The 27,601-nt window shown below is 34.5% G+C and overlaps 2 protein-coding genes across 2 annotated transcripts; both read right to left on the bottom strand.

Moving 5' to 3' along the window:
• Positions 1–1,012: 1,012 nt before the first annotated feature.
• On the bottom strand, positions 1,013–5,534 carry LOC113068130 (synaptophysin-like protein 1). The gene is made up of 5 exons (XM_026240752.1): positions 5,016–5,534; positions 3,968–4,086; positions 2,746–2,947; positions 2,463–2,651; positions 1,013–1,733 (listed from the first exon to the last, which is right to left on the bottom strand). Exons 1-5 carry the CDS (start codon positions 5,085–5,087, stop codon positions 1,614–1,616), a joined length of 702 nt encoding a protein of 233 aa, XP_026096537.1. The 5' UTR covers positions 5,088–5,534; the 3' UTR covers positions 1,013–1,613.
• Positions 5,535–7,025: 1,491 nt separating this feature from the next.
• Positions 7,026–27,542, bottom strand: LOC113067909 (nicotinamide phosphoribosyltransferase-like). Its single transcript, XM_026240397.1, has 12 exons — positions 27,525–27,542; positions 25,037–25,282; positions 19,326–19,482; positions 16,130–16,233; positions 15,915–16,043; positions 12,179–12,337; positions 11,764–11,900; positions 10,414–10,639; positions 10,203–10,322; positions 9,983–10,123; positions 9,758–9,892; positions 7,026–8,761 (listed from the first exon to the last, which is right to left on the bottom strand). The coding sequence occupies exons 1-12, from the start codon at positions 27,525–27,527 to the stop codon at positions 8,648–8,650; spliced, it is 1,671 nt and encodes a 556-aa protein (XP_026096182.1). The 5' UTR covers positions 27,528–27,542; the 3' UTR covers positions 7,026–8,647.
• Positions 27,543–27,601: the final 59 nt, after the last annotated feature.

Below are 27,601 nucleotides of genomic sequence, written 5' to 3'. Positions count from 1 at the left end.
TGTAAATAAATATTAATAATAAATACATTAATACATTAATTAAATTCATAATTAAAAATAATTCGAAATGTTATTCATAGCAACAATGATGATGATGATTTTTGTTATATATGGTGGTATTAATTTTATAATCAACAGTTAATACAACTAATAATAACAGTAATAATAACAATATTAATAATAATCACGATCATAATACTAATTGTTGTTATTATTATTATTATCTTCAACGACTAGTAATAATGGCTTTACTACTAATAATAATACATTAAATATAAATGTAAAATGTAATTAAAATAATAATAATAATAATTGATTCTATAACTAATAAACAGATGTTTATACATGTTGTTTACATAAAATATATTTAACATTCTTTATAAAACAATCACTACTAGTTATTATTGTCATGACAGTAATGTAGGCTAAAATGCTTTTTTTAATTCTGTCGTCAGTCGATGTAGTTTTAATTGTCATCCTCACGTGGTGTAGGCTTTAGTTTTGTTATCTTTCAGACGCAGATTTATGTGATCCTGTTGGTAAACAATTTGTGAGGAATGGCAATTTAATTTGACGTCTCATTACACAAGCCCCGTCAGGAGAAAGTCATCGTCTCTCTCATCATCTCCAGCAGGTAGCGCTGTAACACAATCATTACCTACACACCTCTTAGTGCATTTGTTTAGAGTTCTCCAAGTGTTGGAAAGATGAACAGTCACGAGAGTCGGACAAAAAAAGGTATACTTAATATCAATGCACTTTTTAGAAATGCACATCCATGACACACACACACACACACACACACAAGTAATATGTGAATAAACAAGCCGAACACTGTGAACTACCAGATCGAGGTTTTCGCTCCAGTTAATGTTTTGTTTGTTCTTTTGAGAAATGCTGATCAAACACAAATGCCATTATACCAGAAGGAAGCCAGGGTTTATTTGAGTAAGAAATCACACTTTCTCCCCAGAAGCACAAAGTCCTGCATGTACACAAACACTACCAAATGCTCTTCACAGTCAGTTTTATTAATCAAAAAATGACAGGAAAACAACGCTTGCCTGAAGAAAAGAGAGAAGACCTTCCAAAACAAAACTTCAGCACCATTAAAAATTCACTGAAGTGTAATACTGAATAAAATGGGCATAGATAACAATATAAACGCAATAAGGAATTTGATAAGAAATAAGAAACTGCTAGTTTTAAATGCAAAAATGCTCAGAAAATATGCTGTGTGACACTTAAAGGAATAGAGGTTGACAAAAAAATTGTTCTCAAGATTTTTCTACTTGAGTTGACAATAAAAATACATCATAAATGTAGCATTTCTCGTAATTGTACATTTGCAAAAAAAACTTGCATTTCCATTAAAAGCAAAAAAAAAAAAATATATATATATATATATTATTTCTGATATAATTGAAGATATTTCTTCAAGTATGCCAGAAATCAAAACATAAAAAACAGAAAAGGAGAAGATGGACATTTCACAAATTAAGACGGCAGTCATATGATTATTGTTCTTACAGACAAACTGCATAAAGCATAAACTGTTACTGTGTGTTTTTCATAAAGGCTACGGTGGGCACCATTATGCTGGGGGTAATTGTTTAGATGGGTGCAGGATTTGGACCCCGTTGAGCGTTGACCTTCTGAGAGTGCCAGCGTGTCTGCTTATACACAAACCAGGCGTTCACAGCCCATATGATGAGATTCAAGAAACCACATATCTGAAAATAAAGTCAGGAGACAGTTATTTATAAAATACACTCAGGGTCAAACGTTTGGAATAACTGGGAAATCTCTTCTGCTCACCAAAGCTGCATTTATATGATGAAAAATACAGTAAAAACAGAAAAATTGTGAAATAATATTACAATCTAAACATACCAGTTTTCAATTTGAATATGTTTTAAAATGTAATTTATTGCTGAGATGCAAAGCTAAATTTTCATCATTACTCCAGTCTTTAAATCCTCTCACTTTTGAACAATTTAATGCAATCCCTGCAGAATAAGTTAATTTCTTTTTTATTTGTACTTTTCCCAAACTTTTGAATGGTGGTGCATCTCAGTTTCCACAAAAATATGGAGCAGCAACATTTTAACATTGATAATAATGTTTCTTGAGCAGCAAATCAGCATATTAGAATGATTTCCGAAGGATCATGTGACACTGAAGACCAAGGGGGAAAAAAGCATTTGACAATATATTCAAGTGAAAAACAGTTGTTTCAAATTGTAATACCTTTATTATTCCAAAGTGTTGGTCCAGTGTACAAACTTCAAAAGCATCAAATGCCAGTGAATAAAGATCCTTTTCATTTTAACTACACATTAAGGAAGTTAAGTGCATTGCAAATGCGGTTTAAAATTGTCCTTTTTTGTGGTAAAAATTGATAATCAGCATGATAATAAATCGTGAAAAAATACAGTTGATAAGTAAGTGTAATTTCTCACCACAGATATATTGAGCGAGCGCATGCTGGCGTAATCAGTGACTTCACATTTGACATTGTCCCTACAGAGCGCCAGAGTGGATTCAATGCCAGCCGTACCGGTGGCGTCCTTCACCGTCTGCAGACCTCGAGCCCAAGCAGACGAGCACACCAGCCACAGGAACGCAAAGACTGCTGTCAGCACGAAATCCTAGCAGATAAAGACCCTTAAGAGCATCTGCGTCATGATATTCAAATGCATATTGCATAAAAACTTCAAGCTCATCTGCCGGTTGCATACTCACAAACATCGGTCCGAAGTCTGAGTCTCGGTACACATGCATGTAGCCCAGATAGACCAGCAGAGCCACCATTGAATAGAGGAAAGCCAAGACGGCCACAGCCACGAAAAACTCCACCGAGGACGACGAGTCTCCAACAAGATGAGTTGCAGCAACTGTGCGGTTGCAAAGAGTGGTGTTCTCCACCAGCAGCTCCTGGTTTAACCTGTAAATGAAGGTATCGAAACACAAAGTGAGTAGCATTCCATCACTTGCTCACCAATGGATGCTCTGCGGTGAATGGGTGCCGTCAGAATGAGAGTCCAGACAGCTGATAAAAATTAACCACACCACTGCAGTCCATCAGTTGACAACCTGATAAGCAACAAATCTGTGTGTTTGTAAGAAACAAATGAAACATTAAGGTGTTTTAAATAAGAGTCCAGAATTCATCATAATGCTCCTTCAGTGGAAAAAAAAAGACCATCTCCTGTTTTCCTCCAACATCAAAATCCACCAACATGTTTGTTTAGAAAAGTTTTGGACTGTTTTTAGCTTGTAAACATTGCTTGATCTGTGCAGATTTCAGATGAAACAACATTTTCACTGGAACAAGCAATATTATGAATAGAGGACTCATATTTTGGGCAGAAGCAATGGATTGAAGTTAAAATTGTCTTAATGATGGGTTTGTTTCTTACAAACATGCAGCTTTTCACTTCACAAGACATTAACTGATGGACTGGAGTGGCGTGGATTACTTGTGGATTATTGTGATGTTTTTATCAACTGTTTGGACTCTTATTCTGACGGCACCCATTCAGTGCAGAGCATAAATTGGTGAGCAAGTGATTGAATGGTACATTTCTCCAAATCTGATGAAGAAACAAATTCATCTACATCTTGGATGACTTGAGGATGTGTACATTTTAATTCATGGGTGAACTACTGCTTTAATATTTTGAATTAGGCCTTACTTTTCTACATTAGTTTTTAATTGTTATGTTTCTCATAAGCTTTTTATTTTATATTTGTTATTTTATTCCAGCTTTATTTTAATTATCCAACTTTTTTTTTTGGGTTGTATTAGTAAATAAAAAGAACCCTGGACAGAGTTTATATTACACTGTAAAAAGTTGTTAACAAAAAGAGTATTAGAGTGTGTTACCAACAGTCTTTCTACTCTATAATTTCACAGTTAATTTAGTGTTTTACTTGCCAATTTCAGAGTGTAACTGGGCCAAACCTGAATGGGTAGGTGAAAGTGGGACTGAGGGTTTCATTGCTGCTTCCGCCACAGAAGATGGAAACCACATTTCTGCCAGTATATCCTCCACAGGTCCCGAATGCAAGCACAGCCGTGAGCTGGAGAAAACCAGAGCATTATTAAGGAAACGCTCCATGCAAACAACAGAAGCATGCAGACACGTCTTCAGTTTCCAGCACGCACAAACCTGAAGATGCACCGCAGAGTTCACCATGAAACAAGCTTTGTTCAGGGCCTGCGTTCATGAATCATCGGACACACTAATCTGAGTTTTAACCTGGGTTCACTCACTGTTTGTGTTTAACCTCTGGCAGTTAAATGAAGACCTGCAGTTCACAGCCAACATCAAGCTCCTTTTCCAAAACCAGATGTTTAGTTGCACTGCATGATACATCCTGTTTGCAATTTGTATCATTCATTTTCAAGAGGCAATTAAACAAAACACAGAAACTTATAATCTGTCCCACCTTTTGGGATTCATATTTTATAGACAGCAACATCAGAGTCAATAAACTCCATTTTCCTTGCTAATAACAAATTCCCTAGAGCAAATGAAGAAGGGAGGAACTTCATGTAAGTAGGTGGCTTAAGAAAACTCAAGACTTGCTAGTGAAGGGAATGTGTATTTTATGCGAAAAATACTTGCAAGGGGGTCCAAAAGTCTGAGAGGATGAGTGAAAATGCTTCTTTTTGAATATTACTGCACTGAAAAAATTTTCATTATATATTATTATCGCATAACAGTCTGAACATGCATGAGGAATACATGATGAAACAATGTTTAAAAGTAGAAAAAAACATTATATATACAAAATATATGTATTTTATAAATATGCAACTTCCTAGTTAAAGATAATGTTTTCAGTACTATACTTATAAGTACTAGTAGTTGGGAACAAACATTTTTAATATTTTGACTACACTTCATAAGGAATGAATGCATTGTTTTAAATGGGCCTTTGTCCTCCTTATGAAGTAACGTTAAAGCTTGAAAACGTGTTCAACAGATTTGGATTTTCTTACTTACCAACTCCACGACTTTCACAAAACCCAGAGGCTCTTTAACGGGGGTTAACTTTAATCGAAATCCCGTCTGCATCTCTCCCAACGACACAGATATCCTCCAGGAAGAAAAACAGAAGGGGCTTGAATCTCAAGTTTTCTAAAACTTTGACAGTGACGTGGTTCTGTGATACAAGATGCTGCTGCTCCTCCCCCGACAGGAAACCAGAGTAAATCCAGATGATCTGATTTTATCCGACAAAGCGGGATATTTCGCAGTAGATCTGATTAATATGCATCTGGATCGTGTCTCCGGTATATCATCACGATACGATATTTTCGATCGTTTCTTCTCTAAGAAGTGAATGAAACGCGTTCAGGAGTCCAGCGAACTATATTTCAGTCATATGATTCTGAGACACAGACGCAAGTCTAGAGATGGATTCTCGACATTCCTGTGCTCCGTTATAAACTCAAGACTCTTAAAGGAACAGTTCACCAGAAAATTAAACTGGTCATTTTAATGGTAGTCTAAAAATATGTATTCTTTTTTTTTCTTTTTTGAGTTTAATGTATATACATACACATTTAAGTAGCACTTATGACTTCAGTAACCAAAAGTTTAATTACAAAGAGCGTAATTACAAAGAGCGTCCGTTAAAGGAAGTTAACAACAGTTCTGCTGGAGCGATTTCAGTTCAGTATCCCAATATAATATATATATATATATATATATATATATATTTTTTTTTTTTTTTTTTTAAATTAAAGGGCATATACTTTCAAACTGCATTTTCAATCATTTTATTATCCACAAAAGTTATATAATAAAGTGCTTAAAGTTTGCTAAAGAAACATTCGCGAGTTCAGTACAGCGAAATTTGGCTGTCTAAAAATAAAAATTAGTATTATTTTATTTCTTATTATTGTTTAATGTATGTATGTATGTATACACACACACACACACAAAGTGTTGGGTAAATTATTATAAAAAATTATTAATTACTAATTATAATCTTCAACAATGTAATTAGATTACGGTTTAAATTACTCTCTCCAAAAAGTATTTCAAGTACTTCAAGTAACTAAATAAATTAGAGTCCAATTCTCACTATTATCTAACTATTAACTATGACTTCTGCCTCAGAATATTCCTAATTACTACTTATTAATACTTAAAAGAATTAAGTTTAATAAGGATTTAAAATAAGGTCTTGCAGAATAAGACATTATTATGTCGAATATTTATATTTTTGAGTAATAATAAACAGCCAATAGATTTGGAGACTACAGCGTTACCAATAGTCTTATTAACTTACCAAAGTATTTAAAGTGAGAAAGGTACATAAAAAAAGCATGGATTTTAACTTGGTAATTAGTTACACCCAACACTGTACATAGGACTGTGTGTGTGTGTGTGTGTGTGTGTGTGTGTGTGTGTGTGTGTGTGTGTGTGTATATATACACACACACAAACACACACACAAAAGTTACATTAAAAAGTGTTAAATTACAAAATATTGGATGACAAAATATGTATTTTCTTCACATTTAAATGTGTGTGTGTATACATGTATGTATATATGTATGTATGTATATATGTATGTATGTATATATATATATATATATATATATATATATATATATATATATATATATATATATATATATAGTGACCACAAAAGTTATAAAACAATGTGAAATTTTACTACAGCAACAGTTTTAGTATTGTTATGGGACACTAAATGACAAAACAAGTACTGCATAAATATTTTTAACCAGTTATATTTATTATATGTATTTGCAGTCATTATATATTTCGTATTCATTATACGTTAATAATAATAACAAATATTTTCAGAATTTACATTATAGATTATTTCAATGTAAATAATAAAAGGTTGTTATAAAACTTTTAGCTAAATGATCTGCGATGATTGTGCGATGAATGGCTGCTACCAAATAGACCTTTTTTTTTTTTTTTTTTATCAAATGACCATGTGCTGCATCCAGAGATATATAACCCAAACCCGAATAGGTATGATATTGCTTTTTATTTAAACTTTCACACTAATTTTCCTTAACACAGTTTTAAACTCATCATCTAAATGAAGTGATTTCATTATTAGATTGAAAGCTAGTGAAACAGTTTACTGTCCTTACAGCAGCTATAAAAGGGAATGGTTACATCTTTTTCACTATTCCATAAAAAAAAGGAAAAAAGAAATAATAATAATTATAACATTTCAGCAAAAAGGATGATTCAAAGGACTGTTGTCGTTGATTTAATATGCTGTCAAAATGGCATCCGTCATGTTTGTTTTAAAATATCCCAAGAGGTTGAAATAAAAAGGGAGACCCAACATATACATAAAAACATCAATGAAATTATAATTAGCAAGTATTGTCAATCAGACATGTATGTACACACACACACTCACACCTCACACACATATGCATAACAGCACACGTGCCAGAGACGTGAACTTTCTGTTTGTACAAAATGGGCATTAGACAAAAATAAGAACAGATCTCTCTTTGTACTAATAAGAAGCCAGCTCTCTCAAAACAAACACTCGATATATACGAGAGAGGAGGCAGTTTGGCCACATTATTCTGACTGTAGATATTAACTTCAGCAACTCTGATTCTGTAGTTTGAAACAGTAAGTATAGAAAATAGTAAAACCAAGCTTTTCTAAAATGATTCCCGCTGTATAATAAAACTGGTGTTTTCAAATAAAGAGTCGTAGTGAGTAATATTAATAAAAAAAATCAAAAACTTTTTTTTGTTGTTGACTTAAATATGTCAGCTTTACATTGTATATTTCTGATGTAGCATTTAACAAGTTGGCAAAACAAGGATAATGGTCTCTGCAGAAAGGAAAAGGTGTATTATATTTAGATGAATCCTTTCAAGTCCAGATCATATTTCGACCCAAAAATCAAAAGAAAGAAGTAAGATTATATATTTTGCATAAAGAAAGTTTATATATGTCCTTATGTAATCATTTTACTGAAATACTCAAAAAATACGGTGTGTAAATCTTTTTCTAAATACAGTATTTATAGAGCATGTGTGCTGTCCAGACTTTAATTTTTGCTAATAAATGGTGGTAAAATATTAACACCAAAAATGCTAATTACTTCATGCAAAATTAAGTTTCTTATTTTTTCCTCTTGATTTTAAGGTGAAATGCAATCTAAACATCCTCTTTTATATTTCATCATTCAAATAAAACCAGACATGACATAAAATAAACACAAGGCCGATGAAAGAGAATGAAAGTGTGCCTCTAGTTCTGCCGTCTCCTTTGCATAAAGGAATAAATCAATCCTTGGATAAAGTGATAAACCCTACACACAACATTCACATTCAACAAACACGGAACTATTACCTTTCAGTCCTAAAGTCAAGCAAAGCAAATCTTCTCGTGGTATACGCACACATAAACGTCTCCATTCCTGCAAAGACGTGTGATCAATAACACACTTGGTCAAATACACAGTTAAATGATTTAAATAGCATGATAAGTGCTCTCATCCGCCATTAGAAAGAGACACTAAAGCATAGTGGAGTCAGTTGACAGAAACATAGAACAGCTCTGTACACTGAGCGTGGGGTGACTGTGAGAGAAAGGGCTGATGGGAGACGATCTCACAGCAGAAGATCCTCCAGTTCGCTCTCCTTCAGCTTGCCATTGTCTCTGACCTCATCGAAGGAGTACGTCTTCACAATCTTCCCGTTTCTGAACACAGTGTGCAGCAAGTCCTGCAAAGAGACGAAGAAACGGTCAAAATGAACTGAAAACATGACCATAGGCAATTATCAGGGTTTTAAGGAGCTTTTAAAATCAAAATGTAATATCTGCACAAACAAAATGAACACCATATGTCTCACTATTAATCAGGTATGCATTCAATTGCAAAATGCACGTTTAAAATGCTTAAGTCAAGACATGCTTTATTTAATACATGCATGTGTATTTAAACTGGTTTATGCACTAATATATCCATACATATAAATTATATTAATGACAAGCAATAAATAGCATCTAAATATTAAATGTGTTAATTTCAGATATTCAAGAATTTAAATTAACTTAAATGTCATACAGTTTTTTTTTAAATATATAACCTGAAAATCAGTAGCAAACATAAAAAATCTAAATAAAAAGATTTACTGCATTAATGCAGGTCTTTTAATTATGAACAAGCTTGAAATACTGAATAAAAATGAATATTTTTATTATTAAATAATTTTATTTTGAAATGTCAACTATTTCCAGCTGCTCGTTCAAATTAAGGTAAATATGATAAATTAAGCTAGAATTAAAAATTAAGATAAAAACGCAGTCTTACAACCATCTGTAACATATTACACAATATAAACAGCATAAAGCATAAAATTCTCAACAGTGAATCACAAGCAATTGTTTGGCATAAATGCATATAATTCATAGAATGCGAACTGCTCTGAAACTGCAGAATGTTTGAACACTGAACATTTAAACCATAGCCTTTTGAAGTTTATTTATCATATGAGGCCATATCCCAATTCCTGTTTTCTTTCTCCAAATTTAAGACCTCTTAAAATTATAATGAAGACTTGTGCTATACCATTTAAGGTATTTAAAAATGTTATAGCCTCAAACTTGATTTAATACCATTTAAGGACTTGGGAGTGAACACATTTTTTTTCCCTCATTAGTATTAAGTCAAATGCATTTAAGTAATTCATTTTATTGATTAATTGTTAGTCACACACCTCTCCATATTCCTCCAGATCACCCTTCCCCTCTTCCAGAGTAACAAAATCTCCACTCGGCGTCCTGTGAAGAGAAAGCCGACCCTTCTTTGACCTTTTGTTGGGGTCTGCAACAGGGTCTTTGAAGACGTTGACCTGTAATTAACAACATTAACAATAAATTAATCATTTATTTTCTCAAGTCAGTGAATGCAACTGCGAAATCTTCCAACGCTCGACACTTACGCCCAGTCCGTTCGTCACCACATAACTGCACTTAAAAGAGCAGTTGAGCAGATCTCGGGTCAGTTTCTGCAGCAGTGCTCCTCCTGAGCCAAATGCGATGTTCTCGATGCTCCATCTGTGTTCTTTCATGCCCTCCACAATCTGTAGAACAAAACAAAGCAGGCACAGAATGAGTTTACATTCATATAGCATGCAGTCATGAGCTGCACAACATACACACCTCCTGTAAAGTATTGATGTCCACACCGTCGCCCTGAATGACTCGGATGTAGGGCGGAAGCACCTTATAGCCTTTAGAGTTCTCAACCAGAGGAAACTTCTTTCCTAAAATTTCTAGGACCTGGAAAATAAGATTTAATAGACTTAATGGACTATGCATATATATAAAATTCTAGAATAATCAATCAGCTTTTGGATGCAATAGTGACTACCTTTAGCACTGTGTCTAGAGGGTTTCCCGAATCCGGTCGGACCACCAGCGGGGCGTCTGCACTCCTCTTCTCGATCAGACCCCTCAGGTCCTCACCCCAGATCTTCTCGCAGGCGTTGTAGATGTCGTAGCTGTCGCTGACGATAGACACGGGGACAGACGGGAACTGCTTGATGATGTGTTCAAAAGCATCCTTCTCATGGTCCTTTCCCCAGGCAGTGATTGTGCTGCAACACAAAGACACAATCAGTGAAATTAGTAAATTCGTAAATAAAGTCTCATGTTCCGTGTGCATCGTCTGCAGTGAGGTTTTTTTAGGCTTTACACTTGCGCAGAAAGCGTATTTAACGTTTACTGATGTTTCAGTGTGGATGAGACACTTTTGGAAAACTCTTGAAAATGCTAGTGTGGACAGAGTGTTTTAAAACAAAAATGGCGTTTTCAAATGTCTCTGGATTAATGTAGATGTAGCCGGAGTCTTAGCTAATGAGCTGATGATCTGAATCAGGCGTGCTTGATTAAGGAGACATGCTAAATGTACAGTGTTAGGGGGCCTCCAGGAACGTAGTTGGGAACCACTGCGTTTATGCATCTATACTTTTATACAATGTTAATTCAAAGTTGTATTCTTTAATCCGTTAACTCTGTATTGCTTACATATGTATAGTGTGTGCTAGCATTATAGACTTTACAGATATTATACTTTTTTTTTTTAACACCTACACTATTAAACTTCTAAGCAAATACACATACATTACATATATGTGTTGTGTGTGTGTTTATATTAATAATTTCGAAAAAAAACTAAATTGTTATTATAACGTTATAATATTACTATAATTTCTATGATTATTAAATAAGTTTAATATGCGATTTTCTGCAATTTCCTGGCTATTCAATCTTCTGTCAGCATTACAGATAAAATTATTTAAAACATCTAAATAGCTATATATTATAAATAAATCAAAATTGCAAAAACATTACTCCTAAACCACTGTGCTGGTTGTACTCAAGTTATGATATCTACCACTAGGTGGCAGCATTGTATAAAACATGCTGTATGTCAACAAGCACCTCTGAAACTAGTGCAAAACTCCATTTCCATTTACTACAGTTAAAATTGCACAACAGATCAAGTGTGAGGAAACACTGGTCTTTGGTAGTTATGTAACAGTGCGCTGTCAGCAGAAAATGTGAAGTGTAATAGTGCAGCACCAACTAACCAGAATGCATTGGGCCACATTATCTTATACCTCGCATGCGACACGGTAAAAGGAAACTCTTCAGGCAAGTTCACATTGTTTTGCAATGCAATGTACTATCATCAAGCGCTTGCTTCAAGTTGTTCCACCTGTGTTCTGCAGCTGGAACGGAGAAACCAGGAACCGGGTCTTTGGTGCCGTAGTACTTCTTGATAGCACAGATCCCGGCCACGGTGTCTGTTCCTTTGAAGTTTACCAAGTGTGCAGATGCGCCGATTCCAGCCGTCTGAAACCAAGACGTAAGTATGAACACAGCTAGCCCAGAAACTAAACCATCAAGAGAAAATTACAGGGTGGATGATGTTTGATATGTACTGTATCAATAAAATGCTTGGCATTTACAGTTGAATGTTATGAATCCGAGTAAGAAGACACTAGGATAGAGTCTCATCTTTGACATTCCATGCATGTACTTAAATCAGATTTGTTGGGTTTGTGTAACAGTAAACCGTCTCTCTAAGGTTATAGCACTTCAGATGAGATGTAGCAACACACAAATATCACCTCTTGAGATGAAACCCCTCTGTAGCCAAAGTCATGCAGTTTATATTCCAGTCCTTCCAGGCTTCCTGACGTTTCCATGAGATATTTGGCCAGGATCTTCTTCTGTTCTCGCGAGTTTGTCGCGACAGTGATGGGATACCAGATCTGAACCAGGATAGTCTGTTGAGGAGAAAATTCAACAGTTCATTACATTAAACTATCAGAAACTTGTTGTTTTGTTAGCATTTCTGAACATGCAATCCACCCCCCCCCAAATAATAACCTTATACCTCATGTATCATCACATCTGAAAGTTGCGAATTTATTCTAAGTCATAAACAAAAGTGAAGTCAGCTGGAAACTGAATCCATAAAGCTTGATGCGACCAGAGTGCTTGGGAATGTGTCATAGAGTCAAAACACAGACTCCACAGAGGGTCTGATGGACTCATGCAAGGGGATGCTAGGCAGAAATGCTTTGTTAAAGACCAGCCGGTCAAGTCAATATTATCATACTGTGCACATACCCTGACAAGCCCTGGGCACAAGCCTTTGGGCACAAGAACATCCTGGTGTCCCTGTCTCATGAACCCGATTCAACTCATCTAAACATCTGAGATTCTAGGACAGTGATTTTTAATGCAATCACTGGTAGTCTGTCAATTTTGGATGATATTTTTGCCCCAAACTATGGCTGCAAAACCCACACAACCCTCATTTCATAATGATTTAATTCATTTCTCATTGTAGTCTCTGAACAATCAAAGTTGCAACCCATTTTACTTCAATAACTTTATAGATACAGTAGGTGGCCAGCCTATCTGGGCCTTACCGCCGCGCGTACCTGTAATTTAGTCGCGTGTTAAAATCATTCGCGAAACTACCACCTTATTGTAGATATCCAGTGAGAAAAATGTTGGATGGGATTTGATTTTATCCATCTGGAACTGATTGGATCACGAAAAGTGGGAATTAAAATGTGTAATTTCTTAAAACAATGGCTATCGGCTATCAGTTAACATTAATCAATAGCTCGCTTACCTAATAAAATTATGTCAATCAAAAATTTAAGTCATGTCAAAGAAAAAAAATGTGTTATAATACATAGTAATAATAATTACATTAATATATATACACATATATATATTTTTAAATACAGTAAAATTATATATAATTTACATGTATAAATTACAAAAATAATTAAATTACATATTAAACGAGTATTTTATAAATTAGTAATAAAACAATAATAACTATTATTAATTATAATAAACAGTAATAACTATTACATTACCAAGAATAAATATTTAAATAATTTTAGAAATGATTGTAAAATGACATTATTTATATATATAAATTACACTACATTACTTAAAGAGACCCTATCATGGATGTTTTTAAATTACCAATACATTTTTTTATCTAATAGTGCACAGTGTATAAAATGATTGTCTTTCAAAAGAAAGTCGACTCCAAATCTTAAGTGGTTTCGTGCTGACATCTCAACTCATTTTCTCCTCCAACTTTAAAATCATCAGCAATATCTGTTCGCTTGCAATGGTCTAGAAATGAATAGTAGATGAATAGTGAATTTTTGTTGATGTTTTTAATTTGGGAGTTCTGTGTCTTCAGACCAATCACCGCAGTTTATCGTCAAGCAAAGGAGGGGTTTGGAAAATTAATGCATATTATAAGACAATTTAATAGTTTTTTGACCTTGCATGCATGTCAACCATGTTGTTGGGGACTTCCAAAACCAAAATATGAACCTTTCATAACCCATAATAGGGGCACTTTAAATTACATATTGTTCTTTGTTTTCAAACATTAAAGGAGCTTTTATTTTGGTAGAAAACCACAGGGAGCCCTTACAGTTTTCCTTTTGTTGGCAACAGATTTATAAACAATTCTCATTACAGATTTGGAAAGTGGTATATGTTGCGTTAACAAGTGACCCAAATCACAGCAGCTCGTCAGAATAAATATTCTTATCATTTAAACAGCCTTTGTGATTTGATAATAGTTTTTAACCATTTTACTCGATTTTGCACTTGAAATTTGGCATGTAATAAGAAACGAACTTGACTTAAAATCTGCAAGCTACCATAATTAATACTGGATTCATCTAACTAATGGCTGCAAAGTGATCCAAACAGTTTTCTTGCATTGATCTGTGGGGTTTTTAGCTTCTTTATCGAGTAAATTTCATACATAATGTCATTAAGTCTGAGTCATGGTTCAACGCCGCCCAAACTCTGTCTTTGTGCTCAGATGTGCATCCTGCCATCAGAGATTAGCTTCAAGCTGCCAGGGTCACTAGTGTGAGCGCCGGGTCACATGACTAACTATAATGTGCCAGCATGTGACTCTCCACCCTCACAACACAAAGGATGAAGGTTTAAGAGGAGCTTATACAAAATATTTTAATTATCAGTTAAATGTCGCCTTGGGAGTCTGAAAAGCCTCCAAACAGTTCAGTTATTCGTCAGCATCAGTGCCTTCCCATGGTCATCATAAAGCATGTAGATGCGTGTTTGCAATCAGTGGAGAAGAGATAGATGGTGACAGTGTGTACTGAGAGGCAAGGGCACACGCTCACACACACACACACAGTCTAAATTTACCAGCTAAGCATGACAACATATTTGCCATACATTCAAAGCCCTCTGAGTCATCTGTAGAAGAACTCAAATAAAGCTATACAATAATATACAATAATATAATATATAATATATAATATTTTACTATACAAAAGACTCAAACTGTTCCCTTGGTGACAGGTGTAGTATTTCGTGACCACTGTACAGGTGTGGCTGGAGGTCAGACTGTCAGCATGACTCAGCAGGTTTGACATTAAATCCTAAGAAGTCGAGTGGCATGAGATGTCGCTTTTTGTCTGTAACAGCATATGGAAAGTTTGGAAAACTCTGTAGTCATTACAGTGAGAAATGTAAACTGCATGCCTTATTATATATAATTATTAACCAAAAAAGGATTGTGCTGCCAAAACAGGCACCCTACGGTTTACTCCACTAGTGATTCATGAAATCTGTGTGTTCTGTGGCTAATATACAGTGCCAAAACAATTTAGACTATTATGACTGAATTATTCCTATTTGGATCTCCGTGAATTATATTTCAGATATATATTTTGGGTGAATTCCAAACAGATCAATAAATTGGATAAAGATGATTAGTTTATAAGTGTATATTCTATATAAAAAGATAATAACAGAGTTAAAATGGTAATGCAATTTCAAGGATTCAGGAATAATAATTTTCATAGGATTTAATTTATTTTTATATTTCCATTGGCTCAGTAGTTTCATAGTATTTTCCAACATTTTCACTGGCACGAAGATGATACATTATTAATTTGCCTCACCATTTTTTATGATAAATTTGTGTTAAAAAATAAAACAGAATAGAAAAAATTAAAACAGACAACACAGAATGTGAATTTCGTACTTGCATAATGCCTTACCATCTGTAAAATCCTATTCACATATATTAGATTATTAATATTATAATTTGTTTTATAAATTTGTTTGATTAGACATAACCTAAACTCTTGTATACTGGCCCGATCCATCCAAACTGGAAGTTAAATGGAAATTAAAGCCATAGATATGTATTCTTATGAAAATCAAATTCACATACAAACAAAATGTAAACTTAGAATGTAAAGTAAGTTGCTTTAGATTAGTGTTAAATGATTGTAAATGCACTGTAGGGATCGGTTCAGGGTCGTGTCTCACCTCTACCCAGTTAGTGAGCCAGTAACACTCCGGATCTGTGCTTTCTACGGTGAACAGCACATTCCCACGCGGGATAACGCTTCCCTCCGGCACAGCCTTGATCTCGATGGGCAGGTGACCGTTGTATTTCTGCAGTGACAAGACATGACTTAACATCCCTGATGGGACAAAACAGAGCACAGACAGAAATGTCCCAGAGGTGAGTTTCTCCATACCTCCAAAATGTAATTCCATCCTTTTTCATTGAACACATCATCCTGAAAGTGTTCCCGGTACACCTCTTTTGCTTCCTGAATCTTCTCTCGTGTGACGACCTGTCCTGTGAGTGCAAAAAGAGACAGGACAACTGTGAAACAAGAGCTTCACAAACCTCAAGGAAGTGGCTGAACAATACAGGAAAAGACACTACTCAAGAGAGAGGTTGGTGTGTTCCTTGTGTGTGTGTGTTAAAATGCACATTTTCCTACATCCTTGCTTTATTGCATTATCGACTCTTCCTTGCTCACAGTGTAACTTTGTCCTACCAGTACTGTCTTAAAGGTACAGCATCCTCATAAATAAAACAGCAGCTCTTCTTGTGTTTTAATACATTTTAGATTATTAACCCTTTCGAGTCGATTAACGCATATATGCGTTTTGAGTCATTTTCTCCTGATAACCCCGAAAAGAACTTAAATTACACTTTCAGTTTTAATCGTACAGATAAGAGCAATACATCAATCGAATCTGTAAAGGGTCTAGTTTTTTTTGGATACAGACATAATAACAAAAAACCTTTGTGCACTTATAAAATAAAGATAACAAACAAGGTGCGCTGTCTACAGTCTTTGTCTCCGCTGATCGTCATGTACAAACATTTCATTAAAATGAACTGTAACTCCGTGAATACTCAAAGAAGAGACATGAGAGAGATATCTATAGAAAGCCTGGAATGTCTACTTTTAAACTAAACGAGTGCTGCCGAAAACAAATATTCTGAGATAAAGTAATCCATATGAAAACAACGCAATGTCTGTTTTTCATATCTCAGCTCATTATATCTAATGTGACCACGCCCCCGCGCTAAACGCGCTATTCAGATTCAAACTGAAGCGCGCGGCTTGAATACGCCCACACAGAAGAAAAGGCATTGACACTGTTCTTCAAGTTTTTATTTTATTTTACTGTTTGCTTCGCGATGAGAGGACTAAGACATAATTCACCCCAAAAAGATGTGGTGTGGCTGAGGATTTGAGAAATGGATTTCCTCAGAAAAAAGAATGAAGCACTTTATTCAGCAGAGATCATAAACATGAGTAAGTCTCTTTTTATTTATTTGTACTAGTTTTCACATAACGTGTAAACATTTTACTAGTTAGACTTTTTCCAAAGACTTTTTCCAAACTATAATTCCTGACTAAACGTATAATCAAGTGAAACATTATGAAGTTTCAATAATAATATACAATACTATACCATTCAAAAGCTTGATGTAAATAATATAAATGTGACAAATAGAGATAACTCTAATAAATGTAAAAACAATGCAGTTCTTTCGATTTATTCCCCCTAAAAAAACCTGAAAAATATTCTCAGCTCTTTTCAACATTAATAATAATAATAATAATGATGATGATAATAAATGGGGTTTATTTGGTAGAAAATAAGATTGTTAAAAGGATTTCTGAAGGATTGTGTGACTGAAGTAAGGATGCCAAAAAAATTGTTTGAAAGTCAGCTTTGATTGTTCCTAATAAACTGTTTAACTGCTCCCCCAAGTGAATATTAAATTATGTTGTGGGATAATTAAATATATTCTTAATAAACTACAAACATAAAATTATATACTTTTATTTTGTTCTCACATTCTTTCTTGTAAGTCCTCCCTCACAGTGGCACAGTTGAATGGGAGGCTCATTATGCAGCTCATTATGCAGGCCTTTGTCTTCTCAGGTGTAAATCACAATGATATTCATGATAGTTGACGCCTACTCGCATATGACTTTTACCAACAAAAAGTGTTTTAGAAAATTTAAATCAATACATTGTTTTCTGTGAATGAGTAAACAAGATGATTTTCACATCATTCAGAAAGAAAAATTCTTGGCTACAAGCTCCAGTTCTCAACTTTTCCGGCAACCAATTTTATGTATGTGTTTTATTGCCTTATTCAAGTGATTTAACATTTTTAGTTTTTCACTAACCATGCATAACATTTTTTTTCTCAAAAATGCAATCATGTACATGCATGCCTTTCACATATTATTATAGCCCAGTTTGTGCTGATTACAGTGATATTAGACTTTACCCATTTAGATATTTATAAGAAACTGAAAAAAGCACAAATGTCAGGGCATGACAAAACTTCTCAAGGCCCCAAAAATACCCTTAGACTCCAGAGGGTTAAAGCAGATACTGTGACTTAATTTTTTGTGTGTGTGTGTGTTAATAGGGTTATTATAGTTAAAATTTCCATTACTTATTATTAAAGCAAATTAAAAGTAAAAAAAAAAATAATAATAATAATAATTCAGCTAGTTGCCAAGGCACAGTTTTATCAATGTGAAATGTAGTTTTGATTTGGTAACTTGATGTGCTAAAATAATAAAATAAACAAAAAAGTACAAAATTCATCAAATAAACAAAACCTACTAAAATTACTAAAACTTCAACCAAAATTAAAATGAAAGTATAAATATAAAGTATAAATATAAATATAAAAACGGACTGATTCAAAATATTAATAATTATTATTAAAATAACACTGGTATAAAATTAATCAAAACGTCTGTAATTTAAGTGTGTAAAGACTATGATGACAATCGCTGATTGAATCTTAAAAGTTTTTAACAGTATCAAGTTTACAAAAGGATGCAATGATCTGCAAAACTAATTCTGAGGTTTGAGATTTAGGGGACAAATTCAAGCATAAACAACATATTAAAGAGAAATAATGCAACTTAAGTATTTGTTTATTTGCAGAATCCAGACTGAATCTGTGATCAGGGCAGCTGTCTTTTGTGGGTGAAAGAGCAGATGTTCAATTGTCTTGTTTCATCCTATCACACGATTTCTAAAGCCTTCACCCCCAGCGCACCATGAAATCCTTTTTTCAGTGTAAAAATAGACAAAATTCCTTTATAAAAGTGGCACATTTGAGCGGCATGCGAGAACAACAATGTCTTAAACTCAAACTGCTATATTCTTAGCTTATAACTCTACCATCAAAGTTTGGTCATTTAACACTGGCTCCATCATGAGAAAGTAATTTTTTCCCGTTGGAACAAACAATGTTATTATTTTTCGGGTAGACTATGACTAAGTTTGAAGGGCATGCAGCATTCTTGAGCGAGAACACAACCCTAAATTACCAGCAAGGCTGCGTTTTCCATCTGCAGCCTATACTAGTGCTGCCAGCCGCGTCCTACGTACCTTTTAAATATCTGTGGAGAATGTACTGAAGCCCATAGAAGACCGTTTTGTCGTATTTGACTTTTCTGAGCTTGGTAGGGTCTGTCTTCTTCTCGCGGCACTCAAAGTAAGAGTACACCTTGGTGGTGTTTGGTGGATACTGTTTGTAATGTGTGACCTGTAAGAGAGAAATTACAACATGTTACATACAATTCATAAACTGAAAGAAATCCTCTGGCACGGCTGTGTTAACATTGCAAATATGGATGGATGGATGGATGTCAACAAGCCTGGGTGCGTCTGTGTCCACACAGTTTCCTGTAATTTAAACAGCTGTTGGGTTTGATTCTAGCTGGTCTGCCAGCAATTCAAGACCACCAGCAACATATTATTAGGCAGACATTGCTACTACTACTATTAATCTAACTGAAGTGAAGTTTTACGAAAATAAATAAGAACTAAAGCACAGACTTGTATTGAACCAGAGGGTGTTTAATCAACTCACACATTACACAGGAAAGGAAATTTGATTTGGTGACAGAAGTGTAAGCCAAAAATTCAACGACATACCAAAATATGCAGACAGACAACTCTTTTACAAGATGGAGAACTGAAGGAAATTGGGTTTCAGTCGAGATTTCTCCTCAAAGTAAGGCAAACTCAATGTTTTTGCCATGCATGTGAGCTCTTTACTGTCAAGCCCCAGATAAAATGTAGAGATACTGTAAGGATGAGAACAATCGTAAAAGTGTGAAGAGCATTTGCAATGGTAAACCGTTTTATTTTTCCACTAGCTGTCACCAGAAGCACAGAAACTACATACCTCACCTTTAAAAGTTGCAAAAGAAAAAAGACCCTGCACTATTTCTAATCAAACACATATGAACACATGTGAATGGGGAGTGGTCTGGGATGTGCGTAAATGCTCTTTTTTGAGCCTTTTTAACACAAGAACCAGTTTTGTGCAACAAAAGGTTGTAGTTACTTAGATTATTTACTTGTTTTTGCACAAGCAACATTTTCTTTCAAAAACAATACAAGCAAAGTCCTGTTTGCCCTCTTGCGATATTATATCTTGTGATATAAATACATTCTATGCTGAGAATGTAACTACAGGAACAGTTACACTAGAGCTCAAACAGACAACCTGTTAAGCTCCCTTCTGATATTTTGTGCATGCTGACCTTTCCCTGGCACTTTTTGGCTGTTCCCTTGCGTACGGGTCAGCCTGGGAAAAGGTTGCACCCTCATGGTTATGCCTGACAGCTACTGCGCTTGCTCCCTGCACTCCAAGAACAAATGCAGCTTTTTCCCCTCCAACTTTCCCAAAGGGCAGCAATCCTTGTGGAGCAGCAGCCGAGGAGGTCCCACTAGGGTCCTCTCTCTTCTGGAACAGACCGTTCATGTGAACAGCTGCATACGGTCAAGGCATGAGCAACAACTGGCTGTGTGCATGGAGGACACGGCAATGCCACAGAACAGGCTTCAGAACAAGGCAAACAGCCACAGAGGTTTTTTTAAGGTGTGGCAAACTGATAGAAAAGTGAAACACCATAAACAAGTTGTAAAACTGAACAATCCAGATGTGCATGTGTTTTGACCTGATCTGATGCTCCCAAGCTGAGCAATTAGTCAGTAAAGGCCTGAAATCTCCTGGACAACACAACCATGTGATTGTGATGTTGACAACTGAGGATAAAAGGGGAAAAATGCAACACCAGATGGAATTGTTAAAACATAACCCAGCGAATGCCCTTTATGGTTCTAAAGTTAGTGTGCTCATCGATTGGTCAATCAACATTACACATACAACAGAGCGTGCACATGCAGTCAAGGGCATTCAAACAATTCCATGAACCATCAAGCTCTGAGGATTTAGCACATTTCAAACTGAGATGTGCGACAAAACTTGTTTGAGGAGGTACAAGTTTAACAAGAATTACAAACAAAAACTAAGACTGTATGGAAAAGTATAAAGAAGTAGTGCACAGTGTTAAAATTTCAATTTAGTGTTTGTTTTCACTAACGGGCCATTCTATTTTTTTTTTAACTTTCAGTAAAGTAACCGAAATGTAACTGGAAAGTATCGGTGCAAATAACTGTGTAAAGTATCTGTAAAGCAAACTGATATTCTTCAGTATGTTTTACTTGCTGTCTGGTGACATTTTTATGCTTTAATTAATTGAAGGTACAGTGCAAAAACTGAATCCTTCACAATATTGTGCATTAAAAACGATTTAACAGTCATAATTTTCTATTATACCTTAATAGAAAACAGGTAAGTTTTTGAGTCTATTTCAACTTTTTTTTTCAGTTTGAGCAGAATTTTTACCCTGCTAGTAAATTTCACAAGCAATTACAAATAAATAGAAAGCAATGCATTGAATTAAACCACTAATTAGGTTTAGTTTAGGTTTAGGATTAGGGTTTGGCTTAGGGTTACTTGTAGAGGTGTAACGATGAACTCGTTTTGCCATCCCTGACGATGTATATGCATCGATCTTGAAACATGATTTTTGAATCGTGAATCGCCAATCTCTGACAGTTATCGATTTAAAACACTAAGAATTGAATGAATCACAATTTCTATAGCAATTTAATGCTTTCAAAATATAAACACATTAAATTACTACAAGCAAGAATGAATGGAGACCTTGAACAGTGTTTGTGCCTCACTTCTCTCCTTCACGAGCTCCACTATTACCGCCCGAGACTGTCACAGGATTGCGCTCGCGCTCCGTTTGTCTCTGACGGCAGCTGATGTGTGATCTCTCGTTAGGACTTGTAGCCAGTAATACTGAGGGAAGTAGCTTTACTTTTCTGTAGCTTGTCAATGGTTCTCTGCATCTTACAGATGGTGTTACCTGAGCAGTCGAAAGCTGTGCATTCAATGCATGGACAGAGCAGAAATGTAAGTTTCTAAATCAAATGATTGATTATTGTCCAGCAGTGTATTTGATTTCTTACAGCTAATTAAAAGTAATAAAAAAGAAGAGATTTCCTTGAATTCCCAAAAAATGATTATAATAATTATAATTATGATAAAACATACGTAACACATACATAAAATGATTGTATTTGACATTTCTGTCACTATTGAAATGATATAATAAAATGAAATAGGAAATATATATGAAATGAAATTATAGCCCCTGGTGTAACAAAATGTTAGCCTATACATAATACTTTTCAAAGCTCTTTTATATAATCTTGGCTTACATACATTTTTACGTTTGCCATGTCATGCCATAGCATCATTAAACGAACATTTAACAATGGACAAAAGTTTTTTGTTTTTGTTTTTTCTAACCTATGGTTCTCGAACCATAAATGTTACTGTTATTTGCCCCCTTAACTAAGCATTTCAAGAATTTAGGAGAATCATTTAAATAATCCTGTGAATGCACTTAAAGAATGCAGAATTGAATCGTAATAATCAAATCGAATCGTTATAAATTTGCACAAATCGTTCTTGAATCGAAAACCTATGAGCCGTGAATCGAATCGCTGCCTACCCAAAGATTCACAGCCCTAGTTCCTTGAATTTAATCATGCATATTTTGCTTTTATTATAATAGTAAGTAATTGTTACTTGTGTAACAAGGACACCGTCAAATAAAGTGTCACCCAACGTGGTTTGAAAGAGACACCCATTCATTCTGTCATTTGCAATGCTTCATGGGAGTGGATGATTGCAAGTTGAAATCTGAACACATTCTTCAGGTTTCTAGAGAACTATAAATGATCATGCTCTCTATCGCGCATGTTACTCCATATGAATTCGACCATAAAATCTTAACCACACCCTTTTCTCATTCCTGGTGTCATCTTACTTCCTTCTCATCACCTCTTATTCTAAATGTCACTTGCTTCTACAGTTTCACCCTGTTTCCAATAAGAGCTAAATGGATTCAAGAACCTTGAATGGAGAGTAAATACCGAACGCATCGCAAGGCCAAAACTCATGAACTGACTCCTGAAACAAAAGAGTAGGAAAATCAACAAACTATCAAGAAGACACAGAGAGCAGATGGAATAAACAAGGAACAACCAGCTATTTCCCACATGTGATCTCTGACCCTCCAATGACCTCTGCGGGATCCTTAAGTAATGAAGCGTCCCTTTAAAAGGCTAAATGAACGTGTTATCAGCCTCAACGCGAAACACGAGAATACTATTACATCCGTGGTGGGAGGATAAAAGACAAAGGCATCCACTCCCGTCCTCTAGCAGCAGTGGTGAAAGAATACACTGAATAAACATAGATGAGATAAACAAGATGAGACCATATCCAGAACATAACAGACACAACAGCAGACAATGACGCAACTCTGGACACAAGGACAGAGATTGATGGGTTGAGATGAAAAGTGAGCCACAACTTAAAGTAAAACATGCATACTATTGATATTTTAAGATCATTAAGGATCCAAAGGTTATGACATACTTGCGTTTGATCATTTCTTAAACGGAAGATAAACATTTTGGTTGCCTCACGTGTTGGCAAGACTTGACAGATATGGTGTATGAATAAACATCAGCAGTACAACTTACATTGCAAAATACTAAATGCAGGTCATTTTATTAACCTAACCTACTTTATTCAAATTTGTTTCGACAGCTGCATTATAACATTATTAGTTTTTACATTTCAATTAAGTATTTTAGTTTCAATAGATAACTGCCCCTAAATCTTTCAGTTTAATGATGAATCTTTTATATTCAACAGTAAATTCAGTTTCTATTTCAGTTTTAGTATTTTATGGCTTCCAAAGTTAATGTGTAAACTTATGTTTTCTAAATGTTTTACATTAGAGCTTACTGAATGTGAGATAGAAAATCATTTTACAATAGAGTGCATCATAAACTAATCTGTGGTCACTTTTGAATTATATTATATAATATTATATATATATATATATATATATATATAAAGTTTTGGAGAAAAAAAAATTCTATTTTAGCTTATTTTATTTTTTTCCCTTATGATTAATTTTGTCTTATAACAGTGTTATACTAGACATAAAGCATTATATTCTTTACATTAAAATGTATATTGCGGTCCAATTTATTAATATAAAAATTTTTTGACCACATTTAATTGTTCTACAATACAATAACACTAAACGTGTTACATTTTGAAACCTTATATTTTTTCCAATGCAATAACCGAATATATTTTAAGATATACATTTTTAATTCGAATAGAACATGTCAGCAATTTATACAAAATTTGTCATACCGGTGAATATTGCTAAATATCTAGGTCTAGTAGTAGGTTAGTTCCACAGATGTCAGTCAAAATCATATCTCTTCGTTATATTACATCTCTTAAATAAGGGAAAACACTTAATGCTGATCAACTTTATCTGATTTCATTGTGCAGTACTTTCATTTCCTTAACAATCATGTGCTTTCAGTTTTGCTTCTGAAGAGAAATGCCCCTCAGGACACGCGCCTCTTGCCCTTTAGGTGTAATTCACACTCGTAATCCGTTATTATATACATAAAGACACATAAATCTAGTAAAGAGCAATAAAGATGAAGATGTACGTATCGTTTCTCCTCACACACACTCGGCCTACAGACCTGACTGACACCGACTCGACCGTTAACGGCCTGAAGGATGAAACCACCTTCATTTCTCGTCCTCTTTCCCTCATTTTTCTCTCACTCACGGGTTCGCCGGTATATAACAGAACACCGGGGCCCGGCTGGGGCTCTCTGCTCACCTTGTAGGAGTCAGTAGCTAACAAGATGTTGAACTCCGCGGCGCCTGTGTGCTGCTCCATCTTCTCCTTGACGTGACTGGAGTCGCGTGCTGCTGTCAGCTCTGTTGTTCCTTCTCCGCCGCGCGGACTCTCAACCAACCGCCGTCGCTGAGGAGGGTGCGTGACGGAATCAGAATGGGCGGGACCGAGTGGGGTAGACTGGCCAATCAGGGGGTACGGTGACTTAGACGTGGGCGAGGTGTGCCGCTTACGGGAAAGCGAATGGACGAAACAGAAATGTATTAAATTATACTGATCATTTGTTTTATCAGAAAGTTCTTAATTTTATGTTTTGCGTGACTATTTTTTTCTAAAAAATATAATTCTATATTAAATAATTATAAAATTGATTTTCTTTTCTTATTTAACCCCTTAAGTTTTTATTGCATTATGTTTACTGGGGCAGTTCAGTTCATCATGATATTTTGAAAATACTTTTATTGTTATTTAAGAATTCATTTTCGAGACACTGCTATTGTTGAGATGGTAAGGTAGTAGAATATTAAATGTATAATTTTAGGACAATAATCCTCTTTCAAGAGAATATAATGTTATGATTTAATAATGTGTACTTATTTAGTATGAAGTAAATATTACATTAATTAATAAAGATGGTCAAAGACAATAAAACATTCTCTGAACTGTTGCACACACCCTATGCAATTTAATTTTAAGTTTATTTTTAGTGATTTTAGGATAGCCTTGGTTTATCTATAAACCTTTAAGGTTTATAATGACCCTGGACCACTATACCAGTCATAAAGATAATTTTTTAATAATAGCTTTCAATTGATGCATGGTTAGGATTGGAAAATATTTGGCTGATATACAACTATTTGAAAATCTGGAATCTGAGGGTGCAAAATGTTTTTACTGCAAAGCTCAAGGAGTGTTTAAATAGTTTCTTCAAAACTTTACTTTTTAGTAAAGAAAATGATTTATCAAGGTTTATAATAATGTACATGACTGTGTATGTCTTTAATGGGAAGGTCTGACCCAGGGCCGGCTTTGCTCACAGGCGACACAGACGGCCGCCTGGGGCGCCATCTGCTGGACGGGACGCAAAATTGCAGAATCTCTCGCCTTGGACACCAAATAACCTAGAGCCGGCCCTGGTCTGACCAATCCCTGGCTGAGCTCACAATGACGTCTAGACAAGTCCTCAGCCAATCACAGGGCTTCTGCTGTAGCCGCTCTCTGATTGGCTGTGCGAAAGGCACTGCAAATGACGTCTGTTCTTCAGATCATATGTTACTTATAATGGACTGAGATAAAGCCTGAGGGGCCATTAATTTTTTTTTTCTAAGCTAGTATAAAAACACATTGACTTAATTAATAAGTTAGCAGTCTGCTGTTTTTGTTGGTTAAAGACATGAAGTAATACGTTTGGGAACTTCTGTCATGCGCTGCAAGGAAATGCAAATGGGTGTTTTGCAATGATCTGAAATCTTACAATGTCATGCTTGTATGGCTAAACAGTCGCTGAGCTGACATTTACAGCCGATTAGACGGTTTATAAATTTATATATATATATATATATATATATATATATATATATATATATATATATATATATATATATATATAATATATAAAACTGTTATTTAAAGGTTATTTAATGCCTCTGACCGTCTAATCGGCTGTAAATGTCAGCTCAGCGACTGTATATATATATATATATATATATATATATATATATATATATATATATATATATATATGTATATATATATATATATATATATATATATATATATATATATATATATATATATATTTATATATAGTGCATAATAAACCGATTGCATAAACTTGCATAGAAGTATTTAAAAATATTACATATAGCCAGACCTATCCCGACCCAGATGTAAAATATTGTGATGTAAAAACTTGAATAAATAAATCTACACTATTAATGTGTATCTCGAACTCTAACACTAGAGGACACTATTGCACATGTAACATAGTGAAAGTTTGACACACTGGGTGAATAATATGGACTTTAAAACTTTAATTAGATCTTAAAAATTTGCTTGCATCAGTTTTTGTGTTGTTGACAAGTAAACAACTAAATAAAAACACAAATTTAAATATATATATATATATATATATATATATATATATATATATATATATATATATATATATATATCCTTTTGCAATTTGGCAAATAAGAATATATTATAAAATGAAAAACATTAAAATAATGTTGAGGCGTTTTTATTGCAAATCCAGTCCAAATAAAGTGTCAATGCATTATAAAAAAATAAATTACTAACGCAAGGTCAGTGCAAAGAACAGTGCCTTGATTATTGAACGCATGAACTGGAAAATACCTGATTTAAAATTCATAATAAACTTTGCATTTAAAATAAGTATCGTAATAAAATCTAAATTCCGTTTTTTCTATGCAAAACATATTTGCATATTTAAAAATACATATCCTACCATGTATTCTTCGGTGTAGAAAGTGACCCAATATGTGTCCAGCCAATGGGAGCAGCAGCTGAATCCGTCATGCGTGA

The sequence above is a fragment of the Carassius auratus genome, chromosome 4 (genome assembly GCF_003368295.1).
Source record: "Carassius auratus strain Wakin chromosome 4, ASM336829v1, whole genome shotgun sequence".
Lineage (NCBI taxonomy): Eukaryota > Metazoa > Chordata > Actinopteri > Cypriniformes > Cyprinidae > Carassius > Carassius auratus.
Note: the sequence above shows the minus strand (reverse complement) of the source record. Positions and strands in the feature narration are given on the sequence as shown.

Excerpts from the sequence above, each read along its gene's own strand:
- LOC113067909 (XM_026240397.1), bottom strand. Across the intron at positions 19,483-25,036 it reads TAGCTACTGACTCCTACAAG|GTCACACATTACAAACAGTA; the intron begins GTGAGCAGAGAG and ends TCTCTCTTACAG. Across the intron at positions 10,323-10,413 it reads CTCTAGACACAGTGCTAAAG|GTCCTAGAAATTTTAGGAAA; the intron begins GTAGTCACTATT and ends CTTATTTTCCAG.
- LOC113068130 (XM_026240752.1), bottom strand. The coding sequence starts at position 5,087 with ATGCAGACGGGATTTCGATTAAAGTTAACCCCCGTTAAAGAGCCTCTG. Across the intron at positions 2,652-2,745 it reads CAGACTTCGGACCGATGTTT|GATTTCGTGCTGACAGCAGT; the intron begins GTGAGTATGCAA and ends TTTATCTGCTAG. Across the intron at positions 1,734-2,462 it reads GCTCGCTCAATATATCTGTG|ATATGTGGTTTCTTGAATCT; the intron begins GTGAGAAATTAC and ends CTTTATTTTCAG.